The following is a 13,806-nucleotide window of genomic DNA, read 5'->3' on the forward strand; positions in this document are numbered from 1 at the left end:
AAATCGTTTCCGTGAAGAAAATCTAAGCCGAGGCGCTTCCGAAACGCTTCCGTAAGCGATTCTGTGGAAATTCTTCATCGTTCTTCACCGTTCTTCATCCGTTCTTCGTTCGTTCTTCGTTCTTCAACGGGTAAGTTTTCGAATTCGAGACTTTCAATTCATTTCTTGTTTTGTGTACTTTCACTTTAATTTCGTTTACTTTCAGTTTTCTTTTCTTCCGTTTTTAACGTGCTTTAACCATTTATTTAAGCCGTTTTCTCGTCTAATAAATGATAAAATGAATTTCAACCGATCATTTGTATTGTAATCTCGTTTAATCACTGTTAAAACGAAATCTAACTGATCGTTCACGCTATAACCTCGGTTAAACCAAAAAAAGTAAAATAATAATAAAATAATCAAAATATCTTTGAATAAAATAATAAAAAAAATCAATCGGACGTTTTTCTTTGGAAGCTTCCTTGAATGAATTGATTAATAACCAAAGTGAAACTAAGACTAAAATCAACTCACAAATCAAGTTTTTTTCCGAAAAATCACCAAAAACCGTTTCAAGGTCCAACGCCTTAAACGGTCCTCTTTGCTTGTATCGGTTAACATGGACCGTTCAAAAGCATAAAATCAACATGTGACTTTACCGCTTTTGCAAGAACTACGTAGGTCTGATTTCCTCATCGCAATTGAGGATACGTAGGAGCAAAAGCCCCGCTTTTGTCGACCACCCCGAGAGATCGTTAATGGTCCAACACCTTAACGTTTCTCTCCTTTCAAAATCAAAAGACCGTTTAATGGTCCAACACCTCAAATGACCTTTTTGTTCAAATCAAAATATATCTTGCAAAAAGATAAAAAACAACTTAACCAAACACTTTGTTCCGAAAGAACTACGTAGGTCTGATTTTCTCATCCCAATTGAGGAATACGTAGGAGCAAAGGGAAACACCCTTGTCGACCACAAAAAGAGAAAAAAATATAAAAAGGGTATAAAGGATATAAGGACATAAAAGGGAACGTAAAAATCAAAGTCATGTTTGCACATTCGATTAAAGGCTGCCGTCCCTTGTGACGGACGTGTGGGGTGCTAATACCTTCCCCGCGCGTAAATACAACTCTCGAGCCTTTCACTTAAAAGTTCGTAGATCGTGTCTTTTCCGGTTTTTCCGACGTTTTCCTCAAATAAACGTTGGTGGCGACTCCGCGCGTATTCCTTTCGTGGAACACGCATCCCGCGAGTCACGCGTCGCCCTCCCGCCGAAGGGTAGGTTGCGACAGTTGGCGACTCCACTGGGGACTATTTTTAGAGAGTTAGGCCATTTAATCTTGTGCAAATTTTTCCATGACTTACTCCTTTGTTGGCTTCCCCTTATTATGTTCTTGTATATATAACTCTTTGATGCTTTTAGTGCATTTTTTTTGTATGCATGAGGTAAATATTTATTCATTTGATGCACACAAACACTAACACTATTTGCACACACGGTGAGTTGAAAAAGGGCCCTATACCCGGGTTCGTGGGAACATAAGGAGTGGAGGTGAATCCGTGATCATGCTAGGTCTCCGACTTGCTTGATTACAGTGAACCCTCATCTAGAGTTTTTCTCTTTGAAAACATATTGTTGCTAGTAGTCCCTACTGCTGCAGTATGTTCTTCGAAGGGGATGATACCTCTAGAAACCATCAAGAGAGATATGACTACCTTGGGGGTTATCACTAAAAGCCTAGTTAGCTTTCTCCCTTATAGGTCCCTTAAATAGGGGCACGGAGCAAACACGCTGCGTGCCATTTTTCACACTGCCATGCATAAGTATCATATACCCTTTTGCTTATATTTGTTTGTGAATATTGTCGTACTATGTACATTCCCGTGTGGCGCCTTTCGCATATGCATCGCACATGGGTTCTGTCTTGATCCCCTCTGTAAACAAACCAATGAAGGGTTCGTGTCACCGTTTTAAATACATACGTTGAGGCACTTTGCTACCCCTAGACATTGTATCTAAGAAGGAGACAGTTTCTCGGGCTCTCATGTCCGTAAAATGCATTCATATCATGCATCGCATAAACATCTCTTCAGCATCATAATGAACATATCGTTCCTGCATTTGTCCGTTATCACATTCCCATTTTGCATGAGTCATTGCATCATCATATGCGTTCAACATACTTTTTGTTTGCTCATACATGATCCTTGTATTTTCCTCTACAAAACAAAAACAAAAAAAAGGGAAGTACGAAAATTCATGCAGCATTCTTAGTTGCATATATTCCGTACCATGAGCCAACCATGTTGGGATCATAAACCCATTTCACTTAAAAACAAAATGATTGAACATGGTACCTGATGCATGTTTAACTAAGAAAGGGTGTTTCTTCGGGCATCTCAATCTCATAATTACATTTTCCATGCATAGCATGCATATTCTCGAGTCTTTCATCCCTATGAAATGTTGTTGAAGTATTGGCGATCAAAATTGCCATTCCCTGGGATACGGGGTTGAACCAAGCTCATGCTTTTACAAAAAGGTTCATCAAGTCAAGTTGAAATATGGAAGTAACCGTCTTGCAAAATTGGGGCAAAAGATGAATCGAGTCACATCACTGCTTCGTCTACTGCCAAACATATTTAGGATTGTTTATGTCCTTGTTACTTCCAGTTTCACCTTGACAAAGATGTCATGGACCATGTTGAAAATCTAAATTGATTCAACCCCATATCCTGCGTAAAAATTCGCAATACTTCAACTGTACATCATTCGCATACATCCATGCTTTTCATTGGTTGCATTGCTCATTGCATTCTTTCGTTGAAAAATAAAATAAAATAAAATAAAATGAACTTAATCATTGTTATCAAAAAGAAAAGGACACGCTTTACGGCACCCTTACCTAACTCGTGCTAGAGCTAGAGTAATGGGTGAAGCAGAGGAGGTGCAAGAGAAGATGAAGGCCGACATGGAGGCCATGAAAGAGCAAATGGCCACAATGATGGAGGCCATGATGAGCATGAAGAAGATAATGGAAGCCAATGCGGTTATAGTTGCCGCTACTAGCGCTGTCGCTAAGGTGAACCCGATGCTCCCATCTGGCCTCAAGCAAATGAATCATCCAACCTCAAATATGGTAGGCAAAGATTTGGGAAGTACGGATGACCCCATGATGTGCAAATTCAAAACAAGCACGCCTTCCCGCCATATGGTTTGCCTCCCAAACTATACACCACCCAATGTGGTGTACATTCCCAATGAGGATGTCAATAACTCCACTCCCATACTCATTAAGAGCCAACAACCTCAATCTGATCATGCACATGTCTCTCGACCCATGGAGGAGACACATGAAATTCCCCACCACGATCTAGCCAACTTCGAGCCTTGCCTCGGATATGCTGCTGAAAGGCAAGCAGTTGGTGGTATACCCCTGCAAAACACTTTGGAGGGCCCTCAATATCATCCACAACCACAACCCTCACGTTCCACAGCGGTTAAAAACCCTCATGACTATGGCAGGAATGGGAAAGTTGGATCATTTAGAGGAAAGGCTCAGGGCCATTGAAGGAGGTGAAGATTATGCCTTTGCTAACCTAAAAGAGTTGTTCCTAGTACCCAATATCATCACCCCTCCCAAGTTCAAGGTGCTGGACTTTGACAAGTACAAGGGGACTACTTGTCCCAAGAACCATCTAAAGATGTATTGTCAGAAGATGGGGGAATACGCAAAAGATGAGGAATTGCTGATACATTCCTTCCATGAAAGTCTTACTGGGGTAGCTGTTACCTGGTACACTAACTTGGAACCTTCCCGTGTCCATTCTTGGAAGGACCTAATGGTTGCCTTTGTTAGGCAGTATTAGTACAATTTTGATATGGTTCTGGATAGGATGCAACTACAGAACATTTGCAAAAAGGGGGACGGATCTTTCAAAGAACACGCCCAAAAGGTGGAGGGATCTGGCGGCCCAAGTGGTACCCCCAATGATGGAAAGGGAGACGATAATCGTGATGGTAGACACATTATCGATACTCTACTATGAAAAGATGGTGGGCTACGCACCCTCAAAGCTTTGTGGATTTGGTCTTCGCCAGTGAAAGGATCGAAGTGGATCTGAAAAGAGGCAAATTTAATCATCCTGCTTAGACGAATGAGAAAACTGGGGCAAATAAAGAGGGTGAGGATGAGGGAGAAACCCATGTTGTGACTGCCATCCCTGTACGGCCGAGTTTCCCACCAACCCAACAATGTCATTACTCAGCCAATAACAAACCTTCTCCTTACCTACCGCCCATTTATCCACAAAGGCCATCCCTAAATCAGCCACAAAGTCTGTCTACCGCACTTCCAATGATGAATACCACCTTTAGCACAAACCAAAAACACCAACCAAGAAATGAATTTTGCAGCAAAAAGCCTGTAGGGTTCACCCCAAATTCCGTTGTCATATGCTAAACTTGATCCCATATCCACTCGATAATTCAATGGTAGCCATAACCCCAACCAAGGTTCCTCAACCTCCATTTTTCTAAGGATACGACTCGAATGCAACGTATGCTTATCATGGAGGAGCCCCGGGGCATTCCATTGAGCATTGTATGACCCCGAAGCATAAAGTGTGAAGTCTAATTGATGCGGGCTGGTTGAAATTTGAGGAGAATAGCTTGTTGAATCCTAACATTGACAAGCAACACCATACATGGGGCAATTCTCGAAGTTGTTGTTATGACTCATCAGGATTTTCAAGTTTATGCCATAAACCACAGTTACAATGCTAAATGAAATGGATAAAGTTGATATCTTTGTCCCTCATCCTCTCACAAACGCATGTCTGCTTATTCAACTTTCACTGGAATGTGGGTGCAAGCCATTGGTCTGTTTGCTCAAGCGACCTGCGCTCCTGAGTGTTGACTTCTAAGACTGTTCAATCAGAGATTACTCGTCTTGCACGTTGGTGGGGGTGCCGTAAAACAACGAGTAAAGTTCAAAACAAATAAGTTTCAAAATAAAAAATAAAAAGGCATTTGGTTGACTGTGTTTTCAAGTAAAAATATAGACGTTCATGTGACCTCATTTTGTCTTTTTAGAAAGAAGTGAGTTATCAAGAATAAGATGTTGGACAAATGGCCTCAGTTACCTTAAGAAAAAGGGGGGTTGAATTAAGATGCAAAGACTATTCCCCAATTGAACTATCACTCTTTCTTTTTGGATTAACAATGCACCCTTAACATGAATTACTCAAAAGACAATTCAAAATAAACTTCTTTAAAGAAAAAGATAAATAGCAATAAATAAAAGAAGTTTAAAGGAAGAGAGGAATGCAAACTTGATTTATACTGGTTCGGCCACTTCCCGCGCCTACATCCAGTCCTCAAGAAACCCACTTGAGATTTTCCATTCTCTTTGTAAAACTCCTTTTACAAAGTCTGAACCACACAGGGACAACCCTTCCCTTGTGTTCAAGAATCCTCTACAATAAGAGACTCTCAGTCTCTTAATCCCTTTTCAGAAGTAAGAAGAAGAGAAGAAGAAATCTCTCTTAAAAGGGATAGATTGTACAATGAAGACCAATCAAAATTCCTTATTGAATATGCAAGTGGTTGACCAAGGAATCTTTTTGAGAGGATAAAACATTTCAGTTCAGAAAAACTCTTAATCGTTTTTGGGCAATGAAAACTCCCTTTAAGTTCGTGTTTCCAAGTCACCTTTGATGGCCATTCATAAACCATTTGAATAGATGTGACTCTTGGGAATTATATTCTGAAAATCCCCTCTGGTAATCAATTACAAGACTTGTGTAATCGATTACAGGTTTTAAAAATTTGAATTAAAACATTCAATAAACTGCTGGTAATCAATTACCATCGATGTGTAATCGATTACACATTATAAATTTTGAATTCAAATTTCTAGTGACTGTTATAAACATTTTCAGCTGCTGGTAATCAGAGAGCAAATCTCAATTTGAAATGATAGAATTCTTTGGTCAAACCTTTTGTTTTTTCAATTTGGAAACTTCTTCCAAAAGATTCTAGAAATCAACTTGATCATATATCTTGACTTTCTTGGATTCTTGTCTTGAATAAAACTTAGAAGCACTTGATCCTTTAGCATCATCAAGACATCAAAACATCTTGCTTCTACATAGGAGTCATTTGACTTAATCCATCAAAAAATCCTTCAACTATTTCTCGTCCTTGGAAAATTCTTTTTGCAAGAATCAACTGCTTCTTTCATTCTTCCTCACTACGAGGCTATGAAAACAAGACAACGATTGGTACCTCAAAGCCTTACACTGGGGCAATGAGGGGCATCGTGCATAAGCCTCAAGTGAACCTAGGGGCAGATTAGAAGTTCTCACCCAATAGGTTCCCTCCTACAAGGTCATGACGAAAGACAACGATTGGTACCTCAAAGCCTTACACTGGGGCAATGAGGGGCACCGTGCATGAGCCTCAAGTGAACATAGGGGCCGATCAAAAGTTCTCACCCATCGATGTTTTCAACAAAAAAAAGGGGGGACAAACCCTAGGATTTCAATAGATTGATTAAACGACAAACAGCTCTATTGCCATCACTCCAAAATGGTCAAGTGACTAAATCAAATAGAACATACACTTTGAGGGGGTTCCCGGAGAGATTTGCAAAAGATAGGATAAGGTTGCATGAATTATCACCTCTTTCAAAAGGACAATCAATCTGTGTTTTCCAAAAAAATTAAATCAAAATCAAAATCACAAAACAAGGAAAGAATGACATGAACATTGTACAAACTTTCCATTTCATTGCATTATTTCATATGAAGTCCGCATTTACCAAATTTCACAACAAAGGTTGCATGCATCTGCATCCCTAAAAATCATGTTGACTACATAGATTCCCTACATCTAAATGTCCAAATCTTTTGAATTTGGGATGACCGGCTCTCTCGATGAGTCGATCTCTTGCTTTCTCATAAGGGTGGACCCTTGGGTACTAGTTACCCTCACCGTTGAGAAGACTACACGTCCTCGCCTTGAGAGGACTGCACGCCCTCACCTCCAAAGGACTACACATCCTCGCCTTGAGAGGGCTGCACGCCCTCACCTTTAGAGGGCTACGTGTCCTCATTTTCAGTGCGCTCCACATCCACACCTTAAGAGGATTTAAGGTCCTCTGCCCTTAAATGCTTAACCGAGACTTTCACTCCCGGTTAAGGGGCCAGTAGTTTCCTTTTAACGGTTCCTAGGCCACCCCCTGATATTGGAGGAGGGCCAACTGTGCAAGCACAACCAGAAAGGGAGGCTATCACACGGCTACTATGCATACCGGGGCAAGATTTCACCCGTGCCGCTGCAAAGAGACGAGTGCGGATCATGCGCACCAACATGACCACTCTTACACAGATATAGATGACATTGCTACTTAGCAACATTCTGCCCAGCGACCGCATTGCCAATCTCCCCCTGCAAAAGTATCAGTTGGTCTGTGTCGTCCCGACGTGGGTAAGTATGCATATGGTTCAACTGATTTCTGATACCATCTATTGTTTGCAGGGATCGCACCCACCAAAAGAACCCATTCCCAAGGGAAGCCCTATTGATCCATGATCACGCATGTAATTTTTGATTTGATAGGAAATAATTTGCAAAGTCAAGTCATGACATATCTATGGTCCGGAATTAGGATGAAACACTTACCTGTGGGAGATTGATACACTTTGAGTGATTTTCTTCTATTTTTGTCGAACCCAGTGTTTCCTCTAAATGGTCATTTAGAAACGAAATGCTAACATCCAGGATCTCATTTATGGTTATGGGGGATCCCATCAGCAGACTCTCCTTCCCTGGTAGGCGCATTGTTTGTCACTCAAAAAAGCATATGCTGCTCTAAACAGTTGGAATATTTGTCTCTTTGCTAAAGCATGTTTGCATTTTTTTTAGTGGAGAAAACACCGAGACTTTTTCAAGTCTCACAAGTTATCCAGAACTACGTAGGTCTGAGTTCCTCATTGGAGGATACGTAGGAGCAAGAGCCTCGCTTTTGTCGACCACACCGCCTTTTGTTGCCATGACCCAAGAGCTGGTAGCCCGCGGAGACACCTTACGGTTATCCGCACCTCGAGTGTGATTGATAAGCAGAGGCCAATATGGTCATCTGCGCCCTTTCCGGAGATGTAGGCATCTTCTGGTGGAGACTTTTTCAAGTCTCACAAGTTATCCAGAACTACGTAGGTCTGAGTTCCTCATTGGAGGATACGTAGGAGCAAGAGCCTTGCTTTTGTCAGCCGCCCCATAATCTTTGTCATACTGACCCTGAGGTCATGTGACGTGCACCCTTGTATCATCCAGAGGCGGCGGGCCCGATGATACGCGGAGATACCTTACGGTTATCCGCACCCTTTTGTCATCCAGAGGCGGCGGGCCCGATGACAAGCAGAGACCAAGTTTGGTCATTCTGCACCCTTGTATCATCCAGAGGCGGCGGGCCCGATGATACGCGGAGATACCTTACGGTTATCCGCACCCTTTTGTCATCCAGAGGCGGCGGGCCCGATGACAAGCAGAGACCAAATTTGGTCATTCTGCACCCTTGTATCATCCAGAGGCGGCGGGCCCGATGATACGCGGAGATACCTTACGGTTATCCGCACCCTTTTGTCATCCAGAGGCGGCGGGCCCGATGACAAGCAGAGACCAAGTTTGGTCATTCTGCACCCTTGTATCATCCAGAGGCGGCGGGCCCGATGATACGCGGAGATACCTTACGGTTATCCGCATCCTTTTGTCATCCAGAGGCGGCGGGCCCGATGACAAGCAGAGACCAAGTTTGGTCATTCTGCACCCTTGTATCATCCAGAGGCGGCGGGCCCGATGATACGCGGAGATACCTTACGGTTATCCGCACCCTTTTGTCATCCAGAGGCGGCGGGCCCGATGACAAGCAGAGACCAAGTTTGGTCATTCTGCACCCTTGTATCATCCAGAGGCGGCGGGCCCGATGATACGCGGAGATACCTTACGGTTATCCGCACCCTTTTGTCATCCAGAGGTGGCGGGCCCGATGACAAGCAGAGACCAAATTTGGTCATTCTGCACCGTTGTATCATCTAGAGGCGGCGGGCCCGATGATACGCGGAAATACCCGAGTGGTTATCCGTATAAACATTCTTTTGCTATCTGTAAGACAGAACGCTTGATAGCATGCAGAGGCTGACATAGTCTTCTGCACCTTTTGTTCCTCCGGGAACAACAAGTCATTTACATGCGGAAATTTCATGGTCACCCGCGACTCTCGTCAACCGAGAGGAGCGAAATTAGTGTCATACACTAATTTTCGTCCGGGTACCTTTGCTTGATGACATGCGACCTTTCTTTGGTCCTTGTGAGGTGCTTGGCACCCATCGTTAGGCAATTTGTGAAAATCCGGGAACGACAAGTCATGGTCACCCGTGACTCTCGTCAACCGAGAGGAGCGAAATTAGTGTCATACACTAATTTTTGTCCGGGTACCTTTGCTTGATGACATGCGACCTTTCTTTGGTCCTTGTGAGGTGCTTGGCACCCATCATTAGGCAATTTGTGAAAATCCGGGAACAACAAGTCATTTGCATGTGGAGATTTTATGGTCACCCGCGACTCTCGTCAAATCGAGAGGAACGAAATTAGTGTCTTATCTTTACTTTCCTTTTATCTCCAATAAAAGACAAGTAAAGAGGGGCAACTGTCATACCCTAATTTCGTCCGGGGACCTTTGCTTGATGACATGCGACCTTTCTTTGGTCCTTGTGAGGTGCTTGGCATCCATCATTGGGCAATTTGTGAAATTCCAGGACATGCCGAAAAACCAAAAAAAATATATTGATGCACAATCCGTAAGTTTCCGTGACACACCGGAAATCAAATGGAAGCATCGTTGCATAATTAAGTGAGGTTCCGTAACATTCCGTAAGTCAAAAGGGGGATGATTATGTAATCCGCAAGGTTCCGTAACATTACGGAAAGAAAACAAGTATCGTTACGAGATTCGTAAGTTTCCGTAACTTTACGAAAAAAGAATCACCAAAAAAGGTAAGGGGGTGAACTTATCAAGATAGGGGTGTAAATAGCAATTCAAATCTAGGCCCTTCTAGAACATTTTGGAAGTTGGGTTGCTTAAGGAGGAAGCAACTGGGCGGCAAGCTCCTCCACGTTTTTGAAAAATGGTTTTCGGGGCTTCCGCGGCTTCCGCGGCTTCCGTAATACTTCCGTAAAATTTCCGAAAACCTTGGGTAAGCATATTCTACTTAACATTGGTGAAAGGGAAGAGAAAAAAGATGAAAATCAAATTCGAAAATAGTTCCGTAAGGCTTTCGTAACTTTTCCGTAAAATACGAAAAGGGAGGTGAACTTAGTAATTCGGGTGCGCTTAGAAATCTTCTTCATTAAGTCTTTGGGCGGCAAGCACCTCCCTTTTTTCTATAAATAGGGGAGGGGGGAGCTGTTTCAAAATGTTCAGCCCCTTTGGCACTTCTCTCTCTTTCGAATTTGCTTGGAAAAATCGTTTCCGTGAAGAAAATCTAAGCCGAGGCGCTTCCGAAACGCTTCCGTAAGCGATTCTGTGGAAATTCTTCATCGTTCTTCACCGTTCTTCATCCGTTCTTCGTTCGTTCTTCGTTCTTCAACGGGTAAGTTTTCGAATTCGAGACTTTCAATTCATTTCTTGTTTTGTGTACTTTCACTTTAATTTCGTTTACTTTCAGTTTTCTTTTCTTCCATTTTTAACGTGCTTTAACCATTTATTTAAGCCGTTTTCTCGTCTAATAAATGATAAAATGAATTTCAACCGATCATTTGTATTGTAATCTCGTTTAATCACTGTTAAAACGAAATCTAACTGATCGTTCACGCTATAACCTCGGTTAAACCAAAAAAAGTAAAATAATAATAAAATAATCAAAATATCTTTGAATAAAATAATAAAAAAAATCAATCGGACGTTTTTCTTTGGAAGTTTCCTTGAATGAATTGATTAATAACCAAAGTGAAACTAAGACTAAAATCAACTCACAAATCAAGTTTTTTTCCGAAAAATCACCAAAAACCGTTTTAAGGTCCAACGCCTTAAACGGTCCTCTTTGCTTTTATCGGTTAACATGGACCGTTCAAAAGCATAAAATCAACATGTGACTTTACCGCTTTTGCAAGAACTACGTAGGTCTGATTTCCTCATCGCAATTGAGGATACGTAGGAGCAAAAGCCCCGCTTTTGTCGACCACCCCGAGAGATCGTTAATGGTCCAACACCTTAACGTTTCTCTCCTTTCAAAATCAAAAGACCGTTTAATGGTCCAACACCTCAAATGACCTTTTTGTTCAAATCAAAATATATCTTGCAAAAAGATAAAAAACAACTTAACCAAACACTTTGTTCCGAAAGAACTACGTAGGTCTGATTTTCTCATCCCAATTGAGGAATACGTAGGAGCAAAGGGAAACACCCTTGTCGACCACAAAAAGAGAAAAAAATATAAAAAGGGTATAAAGGATATAAGGACATAAAAGGGAACGTAAAAATCAAAGTCATGTTTGCACATTCGATTAAAGGCTGCCGTCCCTTGTGACGGACGTGTGGGGTGCTAATACCTTCCCCGCGCGTAAATACAACTCCCGAGCCTTTCACTTAAAAGTTCGTAGATCGTGTCTTTTCCGGTTTTTCCGACGTTTTCCTCAAATAAACGTTGGTGGCGACTCCGCGCATATTCCTTTCGTGGAACACGCATCCCGCGAGTCACGCGTCGCCCTCCCGCCGAAGGGTAGGTTGCGACAACAAGACATCATCAACCTCAATTTATCAGACTTTTGATTTATCAGACTTTTTCACTACTATTACATCTTATCCTGTTTTGAATCATAATTAAAAAGCACAAGTAAATCACTTATGACTTATCCTCTTTTGATTAATCCTTTTATGAAAGCACACACACACACATACACAGAGAGAGAAAGAGACACACACATACAGAGACACACACACACACCTACAATAATAAAACATGACCACCCCCGAACCCCACTATTCCAGATTACTTACATAAAGAACTCTTGATGTTGATAATTGTCTGTAATCAAAATTTACATTTTCTACGTTGTTGTATGTTATTGTATAAAGGATCATGGCTTCTCCACCTGCCTCCCCTCCTCCTCCTCCTCCTCCTCCTCCTGCTCCTTCGGACACATCAACTTCGCCGTCTGCCGTTATGCGGACACGCAAAGCCTCACGTCTACGATCGTTGTCTACTAGATCACCTGGTGATGAGAGACCAGTGGTTCATGTTGATCCTGCTACCGGCAAGGCCGACGGTCCCCACAGGAAGAAATTAAGAACATATTTGGGGATTGTGACGCGTGATAAGGTGGACGTCACCTACGAGAACTGGAAGGAGGTCCCTACTGCTTAGAAGGACCTGATTTGGGAGGATATTCAGGTATTTTTCTTTTCTTATTTGATTTTGTTTAATTAATAGCCAAAAAATACATTATTGTAACAAATAAACCCTATTTGATGTTGTCAGGCGGAATTTGAAATCCCAGAGGCAAGTACTTATTATATATTGCTTATTTAATATTATCTTATAGAAGGAGCTTTCTATGAAACCTTGATACTTTTCTGCAAAGTTAATTTCTAATTTACTTACTAAGACAGGTTGTATTTTTGCTTATACATGATGAATTGCTTGGCCATGGTTTGCATGACTTTGATTGACCAGTTGATATTAACACCATAATTTTGTATGTTCCATGAGTTTTATTGCTTTGTCATAACAAATAATGTGCTTCATCAATGCAGGCGATGCCTAAATGGTAAGCTAAACGAAGCAAAAATTTGTTCCATTCTTTCCAATTGCTTAAAAGAAGTTAGCTCACGGTAGATCCATATAAACATGATGACTCCAAACTTGAATCTGGAACTAGAAGATGATTTTAAAGTCCTCAGCCAAGTAGGTTATGATAAGTCGATATGAGAGACATCACATGATCTTACCAAGGTCGATCCTGACCCAGGTCCTGTTTCTCTGGACTTGTCCCTCAACTTCAATACCAGTGATGAAGAGTTGAAAGTTACAAGTGACACTAACTGTGAAGTAGGACATGAAACTCATGCTTAGCATAAGCAATTCCTAGAGTTTTCTCTTGTAATTATTCCTGCCATAAATTCTTTAGCTCACATGTATTAGGTGGACACCAGAATGCTCACAAAAGGGAGAGGACAATGGCGAAGCGCGCAATGCGAATGAGGATGTTCACTGAAAGGTACACAAGCCTAGCATCTTTGCCTCTTCATGGTTCCACGTTTCAGTCACTTGGACTTGAAGCTCGTGCTGCAATGCACCAAGGACATGTGCATCATCATTCAATGAGGGCTCCTGATATAAGAGCTGCAGCAAAATTTGGTAAAGACTATTTTCAGATGTCGATCTTCTTGGAAGATAATGATGTCGATCTATTTTGGCCTGGAAGTTTCAAACAGATTGATGAAAGGGGTGGTTTTAATTTGGGGCATGGTGAGCATGCTCATAATTCAAATACTACTTTTGTAGTAGCAACTGCATCTCTAGCATAAACATCTGCATCTCCTGATCTCACTCTGAGGCTTTAATATTTTTCATCTTGATTGAATTCAAATACTAGTTTTGTACTCTAGTGGCATGCACAAACATATCTGTACAAGCCTCCTCATGTTCTCACTGTAAAGCTTTAAAGCTTTTTCATCTTTAGTTTCATTCTCTTCAGACTTTAAATTATTGATTTATGGTGATTGTATTGTACAATGAGACTTGTATTTCAATGGCTTATTTAG

At 41.6% G+C, this 13,806-nt stretch overlaps 1 protein-coding gene across 1 annotated transcript; it reads left to right on the forward strand.

Moving 5' to 3' along the window:
• The first annotated feature begins 12,889 nt into the window (after positions 1-12,889).
• On the forward strand, positions 12,890-13,569 carry LOC114391498 (zinc finger protein 4-like). The gene is given in 3 exon segments (XM_028352502.1): positions 12,890-12,934; positions 12,995-13,109; positions 13,112-13,569. Coding segments are annotated over 3 exon segments (618 nt in total).
• The last annotated feature ends 237 nt before the right edge of the window (positions 13,570-13,806 follow it).

Source organism: Glycine soja, chromosome 17 (genome assembly GCF_004193775.1).
Source record: "Glycine soja cultivar W05 chromosome 17, ASM419377v2, whole genome shotgun sequence".
Classification (NCBI taxonomy): domain Eukaryota; kingdom Viridiplantae; phylum Streptophyta; class Magnoliopsida; order Fabales; family Fabaceae; genus Glycine; species Glycine soja.